The sequence below is a fragment of the Panthera tigris genome, chromosome A3 (genome assembly GCF_018350195.1).
Source record: "Panthera tigris isolate Pti1 chromosome A3, P.tigris_Pti1_mat1.1, whole genome shotgun sequence".
In the NCBI taxonomy this organism is placed as follows: domain Eukaryota; kingdom Metazoa; phylum Chordata; class Mammalia; order Carnivora; family Felidae; genus Panthera; species Panthera tigris.
Window position 1 is genome coordinate 131,533,808 of NC_056662.1, and position 26,234 is coordinate 131,560,041.

Consider the following 26,234-nt stretch of genomic DNA (forward strand, 5'->3'; position numbering starts at 1 on the left):
TGGGTTCGAGCCCCATGTCCGGCTCTTTGCTGTCAGCACCTAGAGCCTGCTTTGGATTCTGTGTCTCCCTCTCTCTGCCCCTCCCCTGGCTCACGCTCTGTTTCTCTCAAAGATAAATAAACACTAAAAAAATAATAAATAAAATGAATAAAATGTATTGTCTAATATATGTAAATGTGTACAAGAAAAAAAAACCCGGGGGATATGTTAACAGGGTTGGGATTATAGAATCTTTTCACTTCCTCTGTTAATATATTCCTATAAAGTTTTAACTTTTTTAATGTGAGCACTTTGGTAAGCAGGAAAGCAAAGTAAATCTGTTTTAAAATAAAGTCTCTTCATTTTCTTTAAGTGGCTTTCTGACAGGAAGAAGAGAGCACTACAGAAGAAGGATGTCGGTGAGTATTTTTTTCCCCACCCTGGCTACGTGCACGACCTATGCAACAGTGCTTTCACACATTTGTTATCATATTTAAGTGGAGGTTGACAAAGATACAGGGCAGTTAAAAAGTGGGAAATAAACTTTTTGCCCTTTTCCTTCCTAAAAAACCTTTTGTTGTGGTTGATGTGTTCCTGGTGGGCGTGAGGTTGAATTCTACCTACTTAAAATGAGTTAGCCTGTTAACGATTTCACCGATAGTAGTGGAAGAGACAAGATTCCTGGGTCGGAGATGAGAACCCCAGCTTGGCACAGCAGATGGCATGAGCATCAGCGTATCTCTGCCAGCTCCCCTTGCCCCGAGTCCCACAGGGACACTCAGCACGGCCCAGGTGGCTGCAGGCACACGGGGTCTGTGTTGCAGCTGAGCCACACCTAGCTCGGGAAGTCCGCTGCTTCTGTAGCCGCAGTGAGCAAGCCTGCCGTCTGTCCAGAGGAGACACGTTCCCTTACCCGTCAGGCCGCGCAGACACCCTTGAGAGATGGCTCAGGGGAAGGCGCGACCGGGGCACGGCAGTCTTGCCGGACCTAGCAAGGTGGCCGGGGATGCGGGAGACCCGAGGAAGGCCGTCTCTCCTAGCAGGGCCATGACTGCTTTGTTTGCCAGCACGTCAGCATCTTTTTCATAAAGGATAATTGCAGAAAATTTACATTCTTTAACTTATACTGGCTGGGAAGAATAGGGAAAGATAGAAGATCAGTTGTTTTTTTTGAGGGAGGGGCAGATCGCAGCTCCCGGGCATCCCACCGTGTAGGCGGGTCGCCTTGTCACCTTAGGGGCGACTTTTATGCGCTCAGACGTTCGTGTCACGTTAGCTGCCAGGATTCGGGTGTCACACTGAATCGTTCTTTTCCGGATTCATAAGTTTAAGGCATTGATCAGTTTTGTTTCGAACAGATTTTTGGCAAATTTTCTCCATTACAGCTTGTCACATGTGAAAGATGATTTATCTTTCCATACATGTTGTTTAAATTAGTCTCTAAAAATCAAAGACTAAGGTGTTGGAAGGGATTTCTGTGTGTGTGAGATAAATACCCCAAGGCAAGCATCTTGGAAGAGACGGCTTTGTGTAGATAGTTCTGAAGTTAGAAAATGGAAACTTTGAATCCAAGGAAAACAAGAACTGCTCCTTTAGTAACGTTCACTGGTTCCGATTTCTTCTGACCACTCCCCCCTCCCCCACGTTCTACCCAGTGACCTAGAGTGTAGAAAAGAGATTCAGATTACTTAGAGGAAAAACTGTTCATCAACCCTTTCTCTCAGCCCATCTCAAAACTATCATGTGTCTTTCATATTGAGTGGGCCATTCCTACTCGGTTGGTTTGAATCTTATATTTGGGTTTAATTTAATAAGCAAGGCAGTAATGTGCCATGGAGTCATAAATGGTCCTTGCAGTAGACACATTGTGTGGATTGTAGAAGGGAGCCAGGTTTTGTGAGAGTCCGTGTTCAAGCCTTTGATCCAGAGAGATTGCTCTAAATCTTAATCCAGCCTGGGTCCTCTTGGCTCAGAACCCTGGTGCCAACAGAGGCAAAGTCAGCTTGCCAGCAGTTTCTTACATAAACTTAGGATTTTGAAGATTTAAATTAAAAACAATTTTTTTAATGTTTGTTTTTGAAGGAGAGAGAGAAAGAGAGAGACACAGAGCATGAGTAGGGGAGGGGCAGAGAGAGAGGGAGACGCACAATCTGGAAGCAGGCTCTAGGCTCCAAGCTGTTAGCATAGAGCCTGACATGGGGCTCGAACTCACAAGCTGTGAGATCATGACCTGAGCCGAAGTCAGACGCCCCACCGACTGAGCCGCCCAGGCGCCCCTAAACTTAGTATCTAGGAGGAAAAAAATGGTAAGATTTTTGTCTTAGCCGTGACTGAGTAATGATAGTGGTATAATATTTGTTGTGTTCCCCCTTGTCTGGCTCTTGAAACTGGATGTTTGATACACCACTGTGGACATTTTTTTTTTTTTTTTTTTTCAATTAGTGATGATCCTTTTTAAAAGTAAAAAATACTGGGGCGCCTGGGTGGCTCAGTTGGTTAAGTGTCTGACTTCGGCCCAGGTCACGATCTCACAGTTCGTGAGTTCGAGTCCCGCGTCGGGCTCTGTGCTGACAGCTTGGAGCCTGGAGCCTGCTTCGGATCCTGTGTCTCCCTCTCTTGCTGCACCTCCTCCGCTCATGCTTGCACTCTGTCTCTGTCAAAGATAAATAAAAACTTGGGGTGCCTGGATGGCGCAGTCGGTTAAGCGTCCGACTTCAGCCAGGCCACGATCTCGCGGTCCGTGAGTTCGAGCCCCGCGTCAGGCTCTGGGCTGATGGCTCGGAGCCTGGAGCCTGTTTCCGATTCTGTGTCTCCCTCTCTCTCTGCCCCTCCCCCGTTCATGCTCTGTCTCTCTCTGTCCCAAAAATAAATAAAAAACGTTGGGGAAAAAAAAATTAAAAAATAAATAAAAACTTAAAAAAAATTTTTTTAAAGTAAAAAATACTAAGCTTAGAAAGCTAAGGTATGAGCTAAGAAAAAACCTTCCTGTGTGATGGGTGGGGCTGTATTCCGAGGCTTGGAGGCACTGGGACATTGACCTGTTCGTAGTGACTGTTCTGCATGCTGGGCCTTAGGAGATAAAATGAGCACCTGGTCGTGAAATCAGTTATTTACTTCCTCTCTTTGCAGACGTCCGTAGGAGAATTGAACTTATTCAGGATTTTGAAATGCCTACCGTCTGTACCACTATTAAGGTGTCAAAGGATGGACAGTATATCTTAGCAACTGGTAAGCATGTTTTTCGTTATGACTTACGTACGTTTCCTAGCAGGAAATGCTAGTGTGGGAAAGGTCGCTTTTTTTTAATGACCTTAACGTTTTCGTATAAAAGTTTTCAAACATACGGAAATACTGAAAAAATTGTAAGGTGAACATCCTTTTACCCACCACCTAGATTCTCAGTAGTATATTGTTGGATCATATCTGTTCATCTCTGTCCATCCATCAGTCCACCCTTTTTTTTTAATCCTGTTTTGTTTTTTTTTTTTTAAACATTTATTTATTGCTGAGAGACAGAGCATGAGCAGGGGGAGGGGCAAAGAGGGAGGGAGACACAGAATCCAAAGCAGGCTCCGGGCTCTGAGCTGTCAGCACAGAGCCCGACGTGGGGCTCGAACCCACAAACTGCGAGATCATGACCCGAGCCGAAGTCAGATGCTTAACCGACTGAACCCCCCAGGCGCCCCCATGCCGTTTTTTGATGCATTTCAGAGCAGGTTGCAGATACCAGTATACTTTTCCCATAAATACCTCAGCATGTGTACCATTAACCAGACTGTATTTATCTACGGCGTTTCTTTTAGGTGGATTTACATGCAGTGAAATGCACAGATCTTTTGAGGAGTTTTGACAGATGCATTCACCTATGTAGGCGAAATCCCAGTTAAGATCTAGAACTTTCCTCTCACCCAGAAACTTCTTTCATGCCCCTCACAGTCCGTCCTGATCCCACCCATGCACCGGCAACCACTGCTCTGTGGGAAACTTGATGTAACTGTAGTCATACGCTGCATATTCTTTTTATGTGAGATCTATTTTCTTAGGTCTTTGAGATTCGTCCATGCTGGCACAGGTGTCAGTGGTTTTTTCTTTTTACCAAATAGTATTTCTTCATAAGAATGTACTAGAGTTTATCCATCCATTCTCCATTTGCTGGACACCTGGACTGTTTTCATTTTTTAGTATTATTAATAAAGCACGGTGGACAATGTTACACAGGCTTGTTTTGGAGGACATTGCTGGGCCATAGGGTAGATGTATGTTTCGCTTTAATGAGCGGCCACCAGATTTTTCCCAAGGTGGTCAAGATCATTTTACATTCCTACCAACAATGAGTGAAAGTTCCGGGAAGGGTTGCTTTTAACATAATTTTCTGTGTAATGGACTAACATTTTTTATGCCACTAACATTCTATATTAGTAATATTTATTCGTATCAAAAAGCCCTGAATATAGGTAACTTTTACATGTTATAATTTAGAAGAGCATTATCCAGTGTGTGTTTTGACTGTGATCGTGGTACCTAAATCCTGTGTATTGTGCACTTTTTTTTTTTTTTGCTGACTTAACATTATATCCATTTATATCTCCTTTCCAAACACTTGCTTATTTGACAGAACTTTTATACATCTATATGCCAGTCTCTTTTGTTCTGTGCTGATGATTGTCTCAGTATTAACACGTTTCTTAGTCTCCAGTTCATATGTATGAATTATATATACTGTATATGGTTTAAATATGTAAACAGTTATATAATATATAACATGTGTTACGTGTGTGTATATTTGTATGTTATACTGCATAACCATTAAAAAAAATTTTTTTTTGTTAATGTTTATTTTTGAGAGACAGAGACAGCATGAGCGGGAGAGGGCAGAGAGAGAGAGAGAGAGAGAGAGGGAGACTCAGAATCTGAAGCAGGCTCCAGGCTCTGAGCTATCAGCACCGAGCCCAACACGGGGCGAACTCACGAGCTGTGAGATCATGACCTGAGCCGAAGTCCGATGCTCAACTGACTGAGCCACCCAGGCGCCCCCTACTACATATTATTTTTAAATGAGGTCTCGGGGATTCAAGAACTACCTCATTCCTTTTTAAAAAAAAAAAATGTTTTGGCTTTGAAGACCAGTCTTTTTCTCGTTTTGATTGCAAACATGATAAACTTATAAAACATGCAAACATTACAGAATTGCAGAAGACAAAATGTGAAATGCCCTAGAATTGCACTTCACGGAGATAATCACCGTGCTTCTGCCAGCCTCTTCTGTACATAGTGCTTATGCCGCCAGTGCTGACTTATACAGACATGGGACCCTAGGCGCCACTCTGGGGCGCTTCCCTGTGCTCTCTGCCCTGTCTCTCGTACTCGGTGGCGTGTTGTGGTGGCTTTCCCTGTTGGCACAGGCCTGGGTCATCCTCTCATGAGCTATGTGATGATCTGCCATCATTTATTGAACCATTTCCACGTCAGTATACGTTTTATTTGCTCTCAGTTTTTGGCCAGTTGTAAACAGCGCTGCGGGAAACACCCTTTGTGTGTCTGGTACACTTGTGGGTGTGTTTCTCTAGGATAAACTTGTATCAGTTGAAATACAGATTCAAGGTGTACAAACATCACATATTTTACAGATTTGCCAGATTGTCCTCCGGAGAAGTTTATACTAATCACCAAGTGTATGAGAGTGCCTTTTTAACACTCTCACCTACACAGATATTAACCGTCTTTTAATCTTTGCCGTTCTGACGGACAGTAACTGTCTCATTGTTTTTGTCTACTTAGATTATTTGTGAAGTTTAGTAGTTATGTGTATTTCATTTTCTATGACCTGCTTGTTTATATACTTTGCTGGTTTTCTCCTTGGGATGTTGGGGAGGGCTGCTTTTAAATTCTTTTTCTTTCATGTGGTTATAATGAATCCTACTTACTTCTAAACAAAAAGTGTACTTAACCTGTCTGCAGGATATTGCCAGTGAAAAGTACCTCCTTTAGGCTTTACATCACATTAATCTTTTTTATAGGAACATATAAACCTCGGGTTCGATGTTATGACACCTATCAATTATCCTTGAAGTTTGAAAGGTGTTTAGATTCAGAAGGTAAGTAAGAGATTAAATTTGAATTCATGAAAATAGCATTTTTATATGTGGATAGTTGTCTTCTTTTTAAATTTTTTTAAAATTTATTTTGAGAGAGGGAGGGAGAGGGTGCACATGTACTAGTGGGGGGAGGGGCAGAGAGAAGGAGGGGCAGAGAGAGAATTCCAAGGAGGCCCCACGCTGCTCGAACTCACAAACTGAGATCATGACCCGAGCCAAATTCAAGAGTCAGACACTAACCCGCTGAGACACCCAGGCGCCCTAACTCTTCCGCTTTTTAAAATGGGAATGCGTTGTGTGTTAGTTTTCTTTGCTGTGTAACAAATTCCCATGAGTGTGGCAGCTTAAAACATCCATTCGTTAGCTCGTAGCCCTGTAGGTGAAGTTCATCCAGGCCGTGCCATGTTCTGTGCTCGGCACTGACCTCTGGGTGTCAGCCAGGCCCACCTGGCTCTTACTCGGAGGCCCCGGGCAAGAATCCGCTTCGCAGCTCTCCGCTTGTCGGCAGAATGCAGTCTGTTGTGCTTGTAGGGCTGAGGCTCCCGTTTCCTGGCAGCCGCGGCCTGTGTTCCTTGCCACCTGGTCTTCGCCGCTAAGCCAGCACCTGGTCGTGGGGTCCGTCTCCTGTTCGAGCCTCTCTCCCACTTCCCCTTCTGCCGGCAGCAGCAGCAAACTCTGATTTTAAAGGGCTCACGTGATGATAAATCTCCCCTTCGCCATCTCATGCGACGTAGTCACAGGAGGCTCCCCGCATTCATAGGCTCCGTCCACTCTGCAGAGAAGGCGACTGACTGCACCGGGGGGAGGGCAGGGAACAAGCAGGTCTTTCTGTCAGGCTGCTGGGGTTTGGGGTCGAGAGAAAACAGCTAATGGGCTAAGTATTCTTCAGCTTGTTTTACCCATTCCTTTTTGAAACCAGTACAAACCCCACATGCCGCTACTAACAACTGTTTGTACTCTTTATGTTTAGTGGCTGAATGAGTAAACAGCTGCTGTTCTCTTTTTTAAAGAAATAATTTTCTTAATGTTCTTCTATGTCTGTTTTGGGCATCTCAGACAAACTGGTAGAATTTAGAAGTCGTTATGTTTTGTGAGTTTATTTAATCAGCTTCAGTTCTGCAGAAAATCTGGTTGATCTGCATTGAGAAATTATAAAGCTTTTAATTTTCCATTTGGTGTTTTGGGGTCAATATAATATGGCAGCTTTCTTCTTGTTTTATGGAAGGACAAAAAAGTGGGGGGATCCGGTGTTTATATATAGTTTGTACATAGTTTTTGTGTTGAATTGGAATCTTTGCCTCAGGTTTGCATTGTTACGAAGAATGTGGATTGGTAATTGTAATTTTTCTTAACTGTTTTCTTGTTTTTCAGTTGTCACCTTTGAAACTTTGTCTGATGACTATTCAAAGGTACGCTTGATAGTATTGGGTCCTCAAGAAGTCATGAGAGGTATTTTTGTGATGTTCCTGTTGTTACATTAAAAACAGCTGTGTGGTAAAATAAAACCTATTATTTTCTATGAATGTATTTTTTAGTTTGACACATGTCTGATATATAGAATATCTTTTAAAAGGACAGTGATAGCGATAGCCTTTGGCCAGTCTAATACCAAAATAAGTTTCCTGTATCGCATATGAAACTTCATCTGCGTTGTCAAGAATTGTTAGCGGCCATCTTTTTTAGACCATGTTAGATTGTAGATTTGTGATTTCTAATTTTTACATTGACACTGGTGTTATTTGCCAAGCCGCTTTCGTATGTGAAAACTAAAATAACATTGTTATATGCTTAATTGTCTTAACACTGCAAATAGGTAGTTGTGGAACAGTTCTGAGACAGCTCGAAACACAGCTAAAATATATATTTTTTTTTCTTTTCTTTTTTGGTCCCATTAGTCCGTCTCTCAACCCTTTTCGTTTTCGGTAGTTACAAAGTTGTAACTTGAGTGCCTCATTCAACTTAAAATTAAAAGTTTTTGAAAATAAAATAAAAGTTTAGTGACATCAGAAGTCATCTGGAAGGAAAATTGAATTTTCTGAGCTGACGTGGCTTTATGTATTGTCCTCAGTTCGGAGACCGGAGTCCCAGTTGATTCTTTTGCCTGTGGTGGTCATTAATCATGTGTTCGGGGACATGCCATTTTATAGTGTATTTTTCCCTAGATATTGATGGATTTGCTTCTAAATACCATCTGCCGTTTCTAAGATACCTTTGTAATATATTAACATTAGGTTGATACAGGGAGCTTATCAAACCCTGAGTGGTAATTGTGAGATTATTAAACTGTGTTCTTCAGGAAAGTAAGAGATTACTCTCTGAAGTTACCAAACATTGCTCTGTGCTCTAAAGTGCTGGGGCCAGGTGCACGAAGGGCATTTGTTTTAAGTCTCTCTCAGAGGGCAAGAAAAGCTTTCCTGGGGTGCAAGAAGGCATTAAGGAGGCAGGGCAGAGGTTTGATTCTTAGTCCCTGTCCATGGTCACCATGGACTTGTGCACACAGAGCGGGTGGGAGAGATCACAGCTTCTCTTGCTTTGTCACTTCTAGTGATGATGAAGTAAATGCTTTTCCTAGAAACCTCAGCAAACTGATGTTCTTCTTTCATTTTCAGATTGTTTTTTTACATAATGATAGATACATCGAATTTCACTCACAATCGGGTTTTTACTACAAAACCAGAATACCAAAGTTCGGGAGAGATTTCTCCTACCACTATCCGTCCTGTGACTTGTACTTTGTTGGCGCGAGGTATTGGGGCTGATCACCTTTGTTTTCTCCTTTCCACCTCCAACTTCTGTTCTTAAAATCGAGGAGAGGAATCAAGAGAGGGATAAGACGTGGTCCCTCAGAGGGTATAGTTCCAAAGTAACTGCTCATTTAGAAATTGACTTTTATTAGCGGCGTGCTCTGAATCTAGAGCGACATGGGTACCTAACAGCGGTCTTAGTGGTGGTGAAGTCGCTTGCGGAACCCCATCGCGTGACATTTTGACACCTCATTTTTAAATACCACCTTCTATATGATGATAAAAATGATAAATCATTTTAGAAAATTGGGAGAATATTTTCAAAAGTATGAATAAAAAAACCCCATAATCATGTCACCTTACTAGTGTCTTATTGTATTTCTTCTAGTGTTATATATACCTATAGATCCATTTTGGATCTTGGATTCTCTGTTATTTTTAAATAATATTCTTCTTAATAAGTTCATAATATTTCCTTGTCACGTGAGTTGTTTAAATCACTTTTATACATGAACAGACTCACAAATAAGGTGATTATTTTTTAGGCTTAAGATACATTTTGGTGTTTTTGGAGAGAAGTAATGCCTTGTAAGCCAGAAATGTATATATGTTTGTATGTATGTATATATAGGTTTCTAAAATTTATATTTACTTGAAGCAAAGTTCATTGCCATTTACCAGATTTCTAACTTTATTCATTACTTTGCAGCTCTGAAGTTTATAGATTAAATTTAGAACAAGGACGGTACTTGAACCCTCTACAGACGGATGCTGCGTGAGTGTCTTGTCAGAATCCGGGTGTTTCTCTCGGCCAGGAGGGGGAGCCAGACGCTCAAGTTACCAGATAGCTTGTTGCATTTAAGCAGAGCTCTGGGCAACTTGGTTAAAAAGGGTTTCAATTTGTCTTGAACATAAAATTCACCAGAAGACCTGGTGGTTTCTTTAAACTTTTAATTTTTTTGGCATACTAGAAAATTTTTATAACTCACTAAGAAGTCCGGTTTATTGTTTTTTGCAGTGTTCTTTAAATTCTCATGATTTTGTTCTGTGGTATTAATCTCTCGTGGAGACATTTTGAATTAACTTGGAGTTTCATTTTTAAAATTTTATTTTTTGTGTTTTTGCTGGCAGACGTTTTCGGTTTTTTCAAGTTTCCCTTTGATCGTACGTTATAGTCTACATTTTTGTCTTGTTCAAAGAGAAATCCTTAAGAATACATTTGTCATAATCGCAATATTGAGTAACAGTAAGAGTGATAATAGTGAAAATACTCTGTGCCAGATATTATTGAGCATTTTATATGTATTAGCTCATTTTAAACTTATAACAGTTTTACGGTAGGTACTGTTATAGACAGGACCGCTCAGGCGCGGAGAGGATAGGACCACGGTCACATAGCTGGTAAGGGGTAGAAGCTGGATTCCTTCTCCTCCGAGTGTATAAAGAACTTGTTGGGTTTTCCTTATCGCTTTGAAAAGGTTTCTAAAGGTTGGAAGGACATGTGGTGACGGAGACTAGGTGGACTCTGGCTAATTTTTTCACATTGGCTTGCAGCGCTCTTATTTTCGTTAAAAAAAGCAAACAAACAACACTAGAGTAGCTTCATGATGTGTTGTTGAATAAAAAGCTACCTGCTCTCTCGCCGCACACTTCCCTGTTTATGATAGCTATTACTTATCTGTTGAGTGTCTTGTCTGGATGCTGCGCTGCACGCTTTGTAAATTTTTTCGTGTAACCCTCACACAACCGCGAGAGGTGGGTGAAGTATCCGTTTTAAGGAAAAAGAAAAGGAAGCCTCGATGAGTCTGCCCGGCCCAAGCTAGTCTGGTCTCAGGACTGGCTTAGTGGTTGCCGGTGTTCTTTCTGCCGGGGGAGAAAACATGGAGAAAGTCGAATGAGCCTTGATTCTCATGGTGGGAGATGGTATTTCAGAGGGAATTCCTCTCCTGTCTCATCTGCCTGGCAGATTGAGTGTCCTTCATTTCTGGTGTTTTTTCACGCGCAGGTGAGTGAGGAAGAACTTGCATGTTTTCTTTCTGTACAAGACCGGGCTGTTTATGTAGAAAGTTCACCGAGTATCCCTTCCGCCTAAAATAAATAGTAAAGCTTTCCATCGTTGCTTTCCTGTTTTAGGGAGAATAATGTGTGTGACATAAACTCAGTGCATGGCTTGTTTGCCACAGGAACAATAGAGGTAAGCATATGTTGCCTTTATTTTTTTAAATATCTGTTTCACATTGGATGACGAGTGGAGTTTTACTCAAAGACAGAGTTGCTTGTGGAGCCTGGGGGCCCAGTCAGTTCGGCATCCGACTTCAGCTCAGGTCATGATCTCAGTGGTTCATGAGTCCGAGCCCCGTACAGGGCTCACTGCTGTCAGTGTAGAGCCCACCTTGGAGCCTCCGTCTTCCTCTCTCACTGCTCCTCCCCCTCCCTCTCTCTCAGGGAATAAACACCGGAAACAAAAAAAAAAGACCGAGTTACTTGTTCTCAGCAGGGTGCCAGTGGAGCCACAGGCTACTGGTTGCCGCTTGTACGGAACATTGGTACCGCTCCACGGTGTTTCTGTTGCTGCAGACTGCCCCTTCGTGCATCTCGTCTGGCTTTGACATTGATCATCAGGAGCTAGACGAGCATCACCAGCTCCACGGGACCAGCGGCTGTGCGACAGCCAGCCTTTTTCTTAACTGGAGGCACTCTGTCCCGGAGTCCCAGCTCTCTGATACTTACTAGTTTCACAACAGAATTAAGTGCCCTGAGGCTTAGTTTCCTCATCGAAGAATCGGAGGTAACACCACCTCGCCAGCTTCGTAGAGGTGCTGGTGAGAACCCCGTGAGATGCGCCGTGCGGAAGCACCCTACGCCGTAGAGGCGAATGGGATTGTGATTTGTGTATCCTGCATAGGAGCATTCAGGAAATACACAACATTTTCCTTTTAAACTGCAGTGCTTTTGAATCCATGTTCTTCATGCTTGTCAAGAATTTTCCTAGATTTGCTTTAAAAAAATTTTTTTTTAATGTTTAGAGAGCGAGAGAGAGGGACAGAGCACGAGCTGGGACAGGGCAGAGAGAGAGGGAGACACAGAATCCGAAGCAGGCTCCAGGCTCTGAGCCGTCGGCACAGAACACGACGCGGGGCTCGAACTCACGGACCGCGAGATCGTGACCTGAGCCGAAGTCGGACACTTAACCGACTGAGCCACCCAGGCGCCCCTGGAAAAGTAGTTTTTTTTTTTTTAATTTTTTTTTTCAACGTTTTTTATTTATTTTTGGGACAGAGAGAGACAGAGCATGAACGGGGGAGGGGCAGAGAGAGAGGGAGACACAGAATCGGAAACAGGCTCCAGGCTCCGAGCCATCAGCCCAGAGCCCGACGCGGGGCTCGAACCCACGGACCGCGAGATCGTGACCTGGCTGAAGTCGGACGCTTAACCGACTGCGCCACCCAGGCGCCCCATGAAAAAGTAGTTTTTAAATAGAGTCCTTACAGACCAGTTTACTCCTTACGATACTTGCCCTGTAAGAGAAGGTATCCACCGGAGCAGGCTTCTCCCTCACCAGCTGTTTGTTAAGCCTGTCCCTGAGGGGAGACTGGACCCGCTCTTGCCTGAAGGCGGGGTTCCTGGAATTCCTGGATTACCGATTACCGGGGGGCTTGACATTTGGTATGCATAGTCAGACCAGACTTCCCCAGTCACTTGTACATGAAGTTGGATATTCCATGTTGGATTTTTATTTTGTCTGTGACAGGTGTTATTACTTACTGTCAGAATCAAAGAATAAGGGCTTGCGTTTTGTGCTTTTTGGAGTAGGTTAGAGTGCGGGCTTTAGCAACAAATATTCAAATGTAGGTCACACAGAGCCGTTAATGGTTAACAAAAAAAAAAAAGAGTTTGTATTTACTCTGGAATTTATCTGCATACCTGTTTTTTTGTTTTTGAAATGTGGTTTTTCTTTTTTCTGTCCATAAAGTCTGTTAACTCATTTTGAGAAGGCACGAAGACCAGACCACTTGGAATTGCTTGCTGCATGATTTCTAAGATTTCCTTTATTTATATTTGTGACAGACACATTTGTAATAACACTAAATGACTCACGAGGTCAAGCCTTTTAAGGATGTTTGAGGTCTTACCTTTTTAAGGTGGTTGTTATAGTAAACAGTTTTTTAAAAAATCTTTATGTTTTTTTATCATCACAAAATTGAATAAATACAGAAGAGTAAAAAGGGAGAAGTGTAGCTCCCTTTCTGCCCACCCCAATCCTGTTTCCTTACACTTCCTAAACACTGTTAATGATTTCGTTGTGTGTCCTCTCAGGGTTTTCTGTGTTAGTACAGTCATTTGTTTAAAAAAGACAGTGGGGAAAAAAAAAAGACAGTGGGATCATACCTTTTTTTTTTTTTTTTTTTTTATGAGACCGAGGGAGAGACTCTTAACCAGGCTCCAAGATGGGGGGCCTCAATCCCATGACCCTGAGATCATGACCTGAGCTGAAGTCAAGAGTTGGATGCATAACTGATTGAGCCACCCAGGTGCCCCCCATACTATTTTCTTTAAGTAAACTTTTTTTTTTACCTGACAGATTGTGGACGTATTTCTAGTACATGCACATCTGTCATTCTTTTCAGTGATCACGTAGTATATTCTTAAATGGGTTATGCCACTTGTTCCCTTACTCTGTTGGTTGCAGTTCTCATTTGGTTTTTTTTCATGTTTTGCTTTTTTGCTATATTTGCTTAATTTTTTGCTTTTTATTTTTAAAAAAATCTGAAAACTTCACTTTCTACAAAGTTGAAAACATAGTTCACTAATCACTTCTATACATTTTGCACATTTGCTTTCTTTTGCTATAAAAACGTGCATGTGTATTATATGAAATACGTTTTTTGAGCCATTTGGAAACAAGTTGCAGACATTATGATATTTTAGCCCTAAATACTTCTGAAATGTTTTTCTTAAAAGCAGGGACTTTGGACCTCCTGGGTGGTTCCGTGGGAGAAGCGTCCAATTCTTGGTTTCGGCTCAGGTCATGGTCTCATAGTCCGTGGGCTTGAGCCCCAGCACAGAGCCTGCTTCAGGTCCTCTGTCTCCCTCTCTCTCTGACCCTCCCCTTCTCACGTGTGCACTCTCTCTCTCTCTCTCTCTCTCTCTCTCAAAAATAAACAAACATTTAAAACAAAACAAAACCCAAGGACTCTCTCCTATAAATCATATTGCTATTATCATCCCTAAGAAATTTAAATTGATAACAATAATGTTACATATTAAATACTTAACGCTGATACATACAATAATGTTACATATTAAATACTTAACGCTGATACAGTATTCAGATATCCCCAGTTATATACCAAAGTGTCTTTTACGGCTCCTCCCCCATCCACCCTCCCAAGCGAACCAAGGTCCAGACAGGGATCATGCATTGCATTTTGGACTTCTTTTCTTAACCAATCCTCCATTTTCTTTTTCTTTCTTTCTTTCTTTTTTTTCTTCTTTCTTTCTTTCTTTCTTTCTTTCTTTCTTTCTTTCTTTCTTTCTTTCTTTCAATTCTAAAACAAACTCAGCTTATCATAAAACCTTTGACAGTATTAAAAAGGGTATTAAGGTAAAAAGTTAAATTCTTATCTCCCATGAGACTGTGTTAATAAGGCCTTCTTTGGTGTTTGTCTAAAAATACTTGCCGGTAGCTATTGTGTAAAATTACCACTTTTTATGTGTTGAGGGTCGTGTGGAGTGCTGGGACCCAAGAACTCGCAGTAGAGTCGGTCTGCTAGACTGTGCACTGAGCAGCGTCACGGCAGATTCAGAGTGAGTGGGAATTAACGTACTTTTTAAATATCCATTTGCTTATGATTTAAACGCATGTGTCAATACCAGGTTAAAATCAGTAAAGGATGAAATTCTTCAGACTTATGTCTAAGGTTGTAGTTTTGTGACTATTTTAGGTGAAAATCCTTCTCTTGGAAAAGTTCACTAAGTGGGAAAGCCAGACAGAATTCCTTTTTCAGGTGCTACATAGAATGTCTTTTTTGTTAGTTGCTGTGGAATTGTATTAAAATTGATGCACTGGAGGAATTTGTATTTCCAATTCTTTACGGTCTAGTGATAGAACCGGGAGGTCGCCACTCCTGTCAGTAAGTGTAAAGGAAAGATGTACTTTGAGTTCTACCTTGGAGAGAGGCAAGTGTTTCTGAGATTTTCTTGTTCCTGTTTGCCAGTTGCTACATTTATAACAATCAGAAAAGTAACACACTTGGGCACTGAAAACTTCTAAATGCCTGAATTAAGTAAGAACTGCAAGCCCCCTGTCCTTCACTCACCAGGGAGGTTACTGTTTGGTACGTGTTTTCAGACATTTTTCTGAGCTCGCATTAGTATGCAGTCTTATACTCTCTTGGTCAGATTCTTAACATGGGATTATTTGCTATAATCGGTTCAGGAACTTCCTTTCTCTGGGCTCTTGATATTTGCAGTAATGTAACTTTATTAGCGTTTATTCATTTCAGCTGGTCAAACATTTACCTGTCTGTAGCTGTATCATGTGGGAGGTGGGGTGTTTGATGAGTGGGGTACAGAGAGAACATGGACCCTCTAAATTACTGCTGATTTGTGTGTCATTTGCGTTTTTCTGGGGGAGAGAAGAATTTATATAGTTGTATCTTTTTAAAAATTTTTTTTATGTTTATTTATTTACTTTTTGAGAGAGAGAAAGCATGGGGAGGGGCAGAGAGAGGGAGACACAGATTCCAAAGCAGGCTCCAGGCTCTGAGCTGTCAGCACAGAGCCCGACATGGGGCTTGAACTCATGAACCTGTGAGATCACGACCTGAGCAGAAGTCAGACGTTTAAGTGAGCCACCCAGGCAACCCTGTATAGTTCCGTCTTTTGAAAAATCAGCTTATGTAAAGCTTGACTTGGAGAAAAGTTAAGAATCACTGATCTGGAAAGGCGTCTTTTTCTAATATATATTTTTCCTGATATAAGTAAAGAATAAGTTGATTTTTTTTTCATCTGTTAATCATGACACTTAAAGGGAGTATAGGAAATTTTTGCCCTCTTGCTGAGTTTTATTAAAGTAATACTAATGAACAACTTCACTGATCACAATATGAAGTATAGTAAAGAATTTTAAAGTGGAAAATTCACTCATTTTATATTCATTTTTTTCTTAGAATCAGACATTTTTGTTGTGAAATATAACACACATACAGAAAATCTCTACACGTTAACACACAGGTTACTGAATTACTGTGAAGCTCTGTTTGTCAATGGAAGGAACCAACAAAAATGCTTCTCAACATTTCATTATATTGGTATGAAAGAAAACGAATCCAATACCTGCTTATTTTTAGAAAGTAGCGAGTCAGTTGTAAGAGAAAGCTATTTACCCACTCCCTAGGAAGCAGAAAAGTTAATTTTCTCTTACTCATAAACATTAACTTGTCTTTGAATTAAAATGGAGAGACTTGGTTTCTATTTATAAGCTCTGTCATCGACGATTTCTTCTTAGAAAAGTCATTTGAGGAAACAGGCCAGCGTTCTTTGTATTATGATTATGTCTTAAGGTTGTTTTTGCTTTAAATTTATGACTGTAATAGAAGTGAACATAGAAAATTTAAAGAAGGGATATGAAAAGATAATCCGTCCTGTGGTCTTTAGAAATATTCTTTTTTTTTTCAAATAGAATATTGATTCACAAATAGTTTTTAGTGGCTTCGTTTGCCCTTGGTGGGGCATTTTTTTTTTTTTTTTTTTAATGTTTGTTTATTTTTGAGACAGAGCATGAATAGGGGAAGGTGAGAGAGGAAGACACAGAATCTGAAGCAGGCTCCAGGCTCTGAGCTGTCAGGACAGGACCCTACGCGAAGCTTGAACTCATGCTGTGAGATCATGACCTGACCGAAGTTGGACGCTCAACCGACTGAGCCACCCAGGCGCCCCCTGATGCAATGATTTTTTTTAAACATAAGGATAGAAGTGTGATTTCCCCTTTAGAATTGAAGATTAATAGGGGCATCTATGTGGCCCAGTTGGTTAAGCATCCAGCTTCAGCTCAGGTCATGACCTCCCGGTTCATGAATTTGAGGCCTGCATTGGGCTCTCTGCTGTCTGCATGGAGCCCACTTCGGATCCTCTGTCCCCGTTTCTCTCTGCCCTTCCCCTGCTCTTTCTGTCTCTCAATAAGTAAATAAAAACTTCCAAAAAAGAGAATTGCAGATTAATAACGACTTTTTACTTGGAAAGTTTGACCATATATATATGGAGCATGAATATTTTGCCTTTCAGGATAAACAGTTTACCAACAATCTCTGCTTTGAAATTTAATGGAGCCTTGACCATGGCAGTTGGAACATCTACCGGGCAGGTAAACATGTTTAAATTGAGAACTTCATACTTAACGTTAGTATCTCAGAGACATGTATGTATTCTGGGAAATATTATCTGTTCGCTGTGGGAACAGGAAATGAGGCATTCTTGTTTTGGCCAGAGTGGAGTGGGTTCTCCAGAATCCTCTATTTTAGTACCTTGAGAAATTCTGATTCTGGCCTTCATGGTGGGTCTGAGGGGCTGTCGAGCTGGAGGTACCGTGTGGGTATGCCTCAGGCATTCTCTTGACTGTGGTTTAGAACAACATTTTCCAGAGTGTGTGGAACAGAATTCTGTGGTCTACAGAATCTGGAATTCTGCCAGACTCCTGCTCTTGGAGGCTCACGGTGCTTTTCAATATGTATTGAAGGCTCTGAGATTCCCCTAGACAAGAAATGTGTTTAACAAGTATTTCCAAAACTTATTTGTACAAGGAACCTTTTTTCTCACCGAGCCCCACTGACCACATCCCAGGCAGTAACATACCTTAGCAGAGCTAGTCTGACAGGAATGGATTGAGCGGCTCCAGAGGGTTAATTTCATCCTTTCTTTCTTCCCTTCTTTACTTCAAGGCAGAATTCACACACTTGTAAGTTTGTTCTCCAGAGCAGGTCTGGACCCTGCTTCCAGTGGAGTTCACCTCTGTCATCAGGGTCTACAGAGGATCTGTCACCAGGGACTGGCAGCTAGCTTCCCCAGCCCTCTTGCCTCTAGTGACAAGGCTCAGAAGAGACCTGCCCACCCACTTCCCTCCCCTCCCCTCCCCTCCCCTCCCCCAACAGTCCTAACCTTGCCACCCCCATCTGTCGCAGATCTGCCAGGATCATCTTCATTAAGCCTTTTATTCTTATTTCTGTCAGTTGCTGCGACAGTGCTTGGTACTTAGTAGGCCCACCGCATATATATTTGGTTTGGTTCACAAATGGCACAAATTCTAATGAATTTTCCTTTTTGTTCCTTTCTTAATATAGCTCAGTAGTTCTCAATCTTAGTGTGCCAGAAACTTACTTTCCAGTTAAATAAAACCATGTACTTTGGGCACCTGGGTGGCTCAGTCGGTTGGGTGTCCGACTTCGGCTCAGGTCATGATCTCACGGTTCGTGTGTTCGAGCCCCACGTCGGGCTCTGTGCTGACAGCTTGGAGCCTGGAGCCTGTTTGGGATTCTGTGGCGCCCCCCCCCTTCTCTCTCTGCCCCTCCCCTGCTTGTGCTCTGTCTCTCTCTCAAGGATGAATAAACATTAAAAAAAATTGAACCAAAAAACCGTGTACTATACAGGTGAATTTAAGAGATTTTTCTAGAGTATTTTTGCTGTCTGACTTTAAAATCCTTGTGCCCTTTGGGGCGCCTGGGTGGCTCAGTCGGTTGAGCGTCCGGCTTCGGCTCAGGTCATGATCTCACGGTTTGTGAGTTTGAGCCCCACATCGGGCTCTGTGCTGACAGCTCGGAGCCTGGAGTCTGTTTCGGATTCTGTGTCTCCCTCTCTCTCTCTGCTCCTCCCCTGCTCGTGCTCTGTCTCTCTCTCTCAAAAATAAATAAACATTAAAAAAATTTAAAAAAATAAAATAAAATCTTTGTGCCCTGAGTAAGTGTTCACTGTGCTCATAAAAAGGTACTGAAACAAATGGTAGCCATTATTCAAAGTTTTCAAAGTTGCTTTTTAAGATAAATATGTTTAATTTGTTGAAACAGAAATAACTTGTTTTCCTTTTTTTTAGGTTTTATTATATGATCTTCGATCAGATAAGCCATTGCTGGTTAAGGATCACCAGTACGGGCTGCCCATTAAGTCACTTCATTTCCAGGATTCATTAGATTTGATTTTGTCTGCAGACTCACGAATCGTCAAAATGTGGAACAAGAACTCAGTATGTACTTTTTTGTTGACATAACTTATTAGTGTATTTTCCTGAAGATTTTTTTCTTTCTGTTGCCCGTTTTGAGTTCCGTGGGCTCTTGAGAAAGATGCCGAGTCCCTGTTTGGGAACTTAGCCGGGAGACAGGTACTTCAGCAGAGCTAATGTTCCCACTGAGATAAAGTAGTCCAGACTGCCTTCTTCCTGCTACGAAGTTTTCCCGGTTTGCTAGAACTGGCATGCCTTTTGCTTGGGTTCGTAAATCACGTTTAAAACCGTGTTTGCTTGGGTAGCGTAAATCACGTTTTAAAAACATCGCCCCATGAGAACCTCCTAGATCCTGAGGCTCTCTCACAGCCTTGGGAAAGTTTTTATGAGCAACTAATTATCTTTCCATGTCAGTGTTATTATGTATTTCAGTTTCATGCCTCTTAAAACCAATCTCAAAAGAATTGGCTTTTGGAGGCGACCCCTTCACAGTAATTCCTTAGAGTGTTTTTTTAAAAAGCAGTATTTTCTTAAAACTATCTGTTGTTCTTTCCCCTCAGTTCCAAGTATCAGTGAAAAAGTAAAAGTAACAAAAGCCCCTATTTCTGGTTTTCGTCTGCCTTGTGCTTTTCGTCTTTCATTTTAAAACTTTGGAGAAACGAGTGAAAGGTTAGTTCGTCTGCAAACTGGGAGAAAACGTATTCAGTATAGCAGTTGCTTTTAAGAGCTCTTTGCATTTAATTAGTCACAAACTTTCGTGTCTTGAGTCAAAAAGCGTTACTTCCCTTTTATTTTTTTAACTCGTTTTTGAGGTGAAGAGGGTGCAGGGTCCAGAGGCCGCAGCGTTAGCGCCAGAGGACAGGCCCGGCCTGTCCCGGGGGCCCACGTGTGCCCGACACAGCGGCCCGTGACGCGACCTCATCACCCCTCAGCTACGCCCTGGGGTTCCTGGCCGCTTGGAGCGTAACTTCTGTGTCCACTCTTCATTTGGCCAACTCGCAGAGTATTGACCGTTCCTAGCTCTGTCCCGAATTAGAATTTGGCTGCAGCTTTTCACCGAGCGTGCGGGAGCCGTCCTCCCCGTGCCGTAACTGTCCCCTCTCCTTTGCCCTGGGAGCCTCTGGTAGCGAGTTAATAAACGTGAGAGCTGGCAGACATTTTCAACACCGGCGCTTGAAATTCTCCTGCCGTCGTTGCTGCAATAAGTTTTATTTTGGCGTTGTTGTTATGACTAAATACGCCCTCTTGACCAACACCCAGATTACTTGGTTTTGCTTGACTTGCTCTTCCTTATTTATCTTTCTCATCACCTTTTCCCATCCCCATCTTCTCCTCTCTTTTGTTTCTTTTACTTTCCCTCTCTTAATTTAAAATCTAGCACGTTCCTCCCCTCTCTCCCATTGAAACAGAAGTGTGGTAGTCTTTCCTGTATAAGTAACTCATTGCGTATTTACAGGATTTCATTTTGTAAGTTATCATTTATACACATTGTCTTCCTTGATCCTCCTCAAGGCCTTATGGTATACAGATGGCAGAAAGTGTCTTCGTCCTGCCGTGTTGACTCCCTCCCAGTCTTTGGTTTCTTTGAGTACGACTTTAACTGGGGATTACGAGTTCAACGAGTTTAACTCCAGATTATGAGAGTTTTTCTGAGTTGATGCACAACTTTATCTTAAACTTTACCCATTGCCGCTATGAAAACATTATCTGCGAAACTGTATTTATTTCCTTGGTTAAGTCGCTTTTCCCCCATTCGCCTCAGTTTCTTTGTTTCTAAAGTGAAAGCATTTGATAAATTGATAAAATGAGCTCTCTACCGTAGTTTGAATTCTTTACTTTCAATCAGGTGATTTTATTTCTTTACACAGTACCATTTACACATAACCACGTGGCAACAAACATTGCCAAAAGTTGTCTTCCTTTGACTGTTTTAATAATTCCTTTTTGCCTATTCTTTTAGGGAAAAATATTTACTTCCTTGGAACCAGAACATGACATTAATGATGTCTGCCTCTATCCCAACTCAGGTATGCGGTATGTAGCGATGGGTCATTCAGTGAGATAAATCTGAGTTGTGCTTTATTGGGTTTTAAACGCATTTCATTTCATTTGTTAAGACGGGGTTTGGCTTGGTCAGGACTGTTCTTGGATATTGTATTTACTGGAAGAATCAAGAGCAGGAAGTGGTGTGGATGATTCAGAAAATGGCACTCTCAGTGACTCAGCCCGTAGCCAGCCTAGCTATTAGTAGAAACTGGTAACAATATATAGGTAGGTGGCAGGTGAGATGCTATTTTAGTGTGCTCTTCACCCTTTTATGTGATTAGTAATAGTGTGTGGAAATTGAGGTTAGAGGTTTGAAGAAGGCTGCGATTGCCCGATAACCCACGAGGCTCATGAAGCCAGGGTTTTGGTATCTTCTGTATTGTGTATTGTTTTGCGGATTGCATCGTGGATTTCAAGATTTTACAATACATTTGAGACAAGTTGGTGAAGAATTTGGGGGCAGGAGAGAAAATGGGAATAGTTCCCACTCTCAAGCAGTGTTGCGTTCTGAGGACAGACACACACAGCCCATTTTGATAGACGGATACAAGGCAGAGCAGGAGAGACCTGTCACGTGTGTACGAACAGCACTTCGCCAGCGTGTTAGAGGAGGGTTCAGCCAGAGCAACTGGGGAGGGGAGATGCCAGAGGAGATGTTTGTTCAGGTGTGTTTGGAGTGGTGAGTGAGATTTGGTAGGTGGGGCGGCGAGATGAGGCACATCCCTGTGAGGGAGCGGCGTGAGAACGGCAAGAAGGATAGGCTGTGGCAGATGCGATAGGGTCCCATTCGTGGGGCTCGTTTGGGAAAGCGATGGAGCCTTACGTGCCAGAGCCCTGGTGGCCCTCCTGGGAACCAAGGTGGAGGAGGTCCGGGAATGATGTGCTGAATGATCTGGGCTCGGTCTGTAGTCAGGACCTGTTCAGATTGTGCTGTCTGTCCTCTAAAAGTTACATTGGTTTTGAACCAAAGTTAGTAGGAGGGGATGCTCTGAGCTGATTGAGAACATAGGAGACAGAGCAGGTTTAGGGAGATTTCTTTTTTGAACATTTGAATATTAGGAGGCGATGGGACAGTGACGGTGTCTGGCAGAGGGTCTCAAACCTGGCCGCTGTCAGTATCACCCAGGGAGCTTTTTAAAAAGGACAGGTTCCTTGGCCCAGTCCCAGACGTACTGAGAGTATCCGGGCGGAGGGCCCGGAAGCGTGTTTCCCAAGTGCTCGTGAGGCCCTGCCCTGCCCCACCACCTTGCAGCGGGAGCCGAGTCAGGTGCGAGTAGAAAGTGCCGTCTCAAGAGAAGCAGGTCTGCGGTTGCAAAGCGTGGAGGCCTGTAAACAGAGCGTCTTTCAGAGGCGGGAGTGCGTGAGATCACCATGGGAAAGTGTACACGGCAGGACCCGAGTCCACTTCAGCGGGGATTGAGGAGAAGGAGGTGCCAGCTGAGAAACTGAACAGGAACGGACAGAATGGCAGTAAAAGGAGTGACCGATTTCGAAGTAGAACAGAAGCTAAGGCACAAGCGATCCAGTGGTCCCTGCTCGGCCAGCTTGAGGGCGACTGAGGTGGAGGCGGGAAGGAGAGAACAAGTTCTTAATGCTCCCGCGCTTCCGGGCTCGGTGATGACCACGAGTCGTTTAATCTTTCCAGAACCCTGTGTAGTTAGTGGCACACACGTTTTTTTCTTTTTTCTTGTCTGTCTGTCTCACGTCTTAGGAGGTGAGAACTGTTGAGTAATTGGGCCGGAGTTGGTGGCTCAGCTGGCTGTGGCAGGGCCTCGGGTAGAGCCAGCCTTTCCTGGTTCTGGAGCCCATGCCCTTTCTAGTTACGTGCTGCTCTCCCGAGAAGGATGAGGCGCTGTGTGTCTGTGGTCACGGAGAGGGTCTTGTTGCAGTGGCGGGGTGACGTCCAGTGCGGACGAGTTCAGGAATAAATTGCAGATGAGGATGCCGGGGTCCCTGTCAGAGAGTATCAGACGGTCCGAAACCAGGTCTGAGCTGCCCACGAGGAGGAGTGAAGTCAGGTGGCACTGAGGTTGGCACGAGGCTGGTGAGCGGGCGGCTGGGTTAAGGGGTGAGAGGATTTTTTTTTTTAAATGTTGATTTTATTATTTTTGGAAGAGCAAGAGAGCCCGGGAGGGGCAGAGAGAGAGGGAGACAGAGGATCCGAGGCGGGCTCGGTGCTGACAGCAGAGAGCCCAACGTGGGGCTTCAGCTCACAAAGCGTGAGACGGTGACCTGAGCCAAAGTCGGACGCTTAACCCGACTGAGCCACCCAGGCGCCCCTGGGAGGGGGGGTGAGAGTTTGAAGGGCAGCTAGTGCTGAGAGACGGAAGCTGCGTGGTCACGTGTGGCCGCGTGTGGCCCTTGAGACCTGGCAGGGTGACCGACCTGAACTGAGGGAGGGGTGCTCTGAGTGCAAACTGCCCGCCAGGTTTCGAACACATCGTGGAGACAAATCACGCGAAATAGACCTTTAATTTTTTATGTCAGTTACATATTGAAATGGAAACGTTTGGGGCATACTGGGTTAATAACATACATTAAAATATGTTTTACCTGTTTTTGAAATATTTTTTTTTTAAATGTGTCTAGTACAAAATGTGAAATCACACGTGAGCCTCGCACGCTATTTCTGTTGCACGGCTCTGGCCCAGGCTTGGGGATCTGGCCCGGTGTAGGGCACAGCTGTGGCGCGAGGGAGCTATGGAAGCCCACCGAGGGCGTGCGGCGTCCGTCTCGTCGGAGGGACTGAGGGCCGCCAGCCCGTCTAATGACTCTCGGTCTCCAGTATTGTCTTCCTTCCGGTCCGTTCCTGCGTTTCCCCGATTGTCTCCCAGACGCCGTTTGTAGTGCCTTGTTTGGAACCAGGCCATAATCAAGGTTGTGCGTTAGCTGAACTGTGGCCATCTTTAGTTTCTTTCAGTTTGCAATAGTCGTGTCCCCCCACCTGTCCTTTTTTTGTTTTGTTTTGTTTTGTTTGATTTTTCCAAGATCAGGGCAGTAGTCGCATAGAATGTCCCTCACCCTGGATTCGTGTGGCTAGTTGTCATAATGTCATTGACCTTGTGCCTCCAGCCCGTGTATTTTTTCTCAGATAGAAGTTAAATCTGACTGTGACGCACCATAGGTGAGATATTGTGGCCACGAGGAATGCTGGGTCCCCTGTGTCAGACCCCTTCCCAGAAGCATCCAGGGCCAGGGAGGGGCAGCGTGGTCCCTGGGTTAAGGTGACCACTGGGTCTCCCCATTGCAAAATGTACTTTCCTGGGAGGTAAACATTGTAAGAGTGATGTTTCGAACAGAAGGACAGCTTCACTGTCAAATAATTTGTAAGAAGCGAATCAAACACAAAAAGTAGCCAAATGGTTTGTTCCCTGAGCTTTGCAAGCACAGTGAGACCAGGGCCTCGGCCGCCGTGGGGGTTGCGTGTGAGTGGGTGTGATTCACGCGCTGTGCTGCTCTCCCCTGCTCTGTTTCTCTTCCCTTTGACGCCGCTCTTGATGCCTTATGCTTAATCATCAGGCGCTTAATCATATTTTAGAAAAGCTAAAACGTCCTTCTTTCTTTATCTTCTCACTTACTCATTTTGAAGTAATTAGAGCCGAATCACGGTTACTGTTTTGTAATGTTTTTCTAATACGAAGATTGCTCAGAATATTGAGAAATGGCTCCGCCTTCCTGGCTGCTGTTTTGTTCCTGCTCTTGCTCACTCGGCCGACTCCAGCGTCTCTGCGTCGGGCGCCTGCCCTGCAGGTCGGCTCCGTGACGGCGCGTCGGCGTGGTGCGGCGCCTGTCGGGCTCACGGGTGTCTGAGCCCCGCCGCCGCTGGGACCCGGGATCGCTGGGTTCGAATCACTGCTACAGAGAAAAGAAGATGGGCTTTCGACTCAGAAAGACTGAATTCAGGCTGAACGATCGTGTAAAGCACCCATTGTGGTTTCCCCAGCCGCCTTCCGGGCCCCTGCAGACGGCCTTCCCCGTTCAGTGTGCGGTCGCCTTCCCATCTGTGGCAAGTGTCCTCTCCCGACATGGGAAAGAGCAGCTCGAGCCACGTGCAAACATCCTTGGAGCCCCGTACGGTAAAATCCCAAGCTCCACAGTCACATCCGCGGTTGAGCACGTGGAAGAAGCGTCCTGGCCTTTCCTCCCTGACAGTTCTGTTCTCACAGATGCTCTGCTCTGAGCTGTTCAAGGCGGTGACCACTGCTGTACGTTTCAGTGCAGATGTTTCTGACGGCGGAGATTGTGTTTTTCCTTGGTTTTTAAATTTCTAATCCGTTTCAGACCCGATACTTTTGTAAAACGGAGTAAAAAGACATTACAAGGGAAAGGAGCACACGTGGGGATCTCCCTGCAGTGTCGCGTTACTGTATAGCTTTCTGAATTCTCGCTTGCCACTTCTACACTCGGCGCCTGGCCGGGGGCCAGTTTGCAGGGCGGCCCTGGGAGTGGAGTGAGTAGCACTGGCAGAGAGCATCCAATCTGGTTTTGGAACTCTGGGCTTCAGTGAATCCTTTGGCCTCTGAAGCACGTGCCCAGGAGAACCTGAATCTTCACGCTTCCTGGGAGGGGGCTGCTGATCCATCCCATCCTCTTTGGCCGCCCTGTTCGGCCACACAGGACGCTGGATACGTCACTCTACAGTGCTGTTTCAGACTGGATGTGTGTTCTTTTGACTCTAGGCACTATTGAGCTCTTCCTTCTCTTTTAAAATTTTTACTGTCGGGGTGCTTAAGTGGCGCAGTCGGTTAAATGTCTGATGTCAGCTCAGGGTATGATCTCGCGGTCCGTGAGTTCGAGCCCCGCGTCGGGCTCTTGCCGACAGCTCGGAGCCTGGAGCCTGCTTCCGATTCTGTGTCTCCCTCCCTCTCTGTCCCTCCCCCGCTCACACTGTCTTTGTCTCTCAAAAATGAATAAATGTTTAAAAAAATTTTTTTAATTGCTATTGTCATTTTAATAAGCGTCACCATAAAGGAAACTTAAAGGAAAAATGATTCATAAGCCCACAGTCTCTTCACGAGTACCATTACAATTTCCATGAGAGAAGTTCTTGTATTAATCTCATGTTTGTATGTTTTCAATCATTGACCTCATGCTGTGTGTATAGTTGTCTTTTGCTTTCCAGTTGACGTGATATTAACATTTTTCCTGTTGCTGTATGGT

General features: G+C 43.8%; 1 protein-coding gene across 1 annotated transcript in view; it reads left to right on the plus strand.

Annotated features, from left to right (window-relative positions):
- NOL10 (nucleolar protein 10) overlaps positions 1–26,234 on the plus strand; it is an 87,515-nt gene that overhangs the window by 2,527 nt on the left and 58,754 nt on the right. Inside the window, 11 exon segments of the mRNA XM_042982505.1 lie at positions 353–398; positions 3,109–3,207; positions 5,997–6,074; positions 7,446–7,483; positions 8,684–8,820; positions 9,528–9,593; positions 10,952–11,012; positions 14,541–14,626; positions 17,105–17,183; positions 18,903–19,052; positions 20,989–21,055. Of these exon segments, the coding sequence (XP_042838439.1) occupies positions 353–398; positions 3,109–3,207; positions 5,997–6,074; positions 7,446–7,483; positions 8,684–8,820; positions 9,528–9,593; positions 10,952–11,012; positions 14,541–14,626; positions 17,105–17,183; positions 18,903–19,052; positions 20,989–21,055 (907 nt within the window).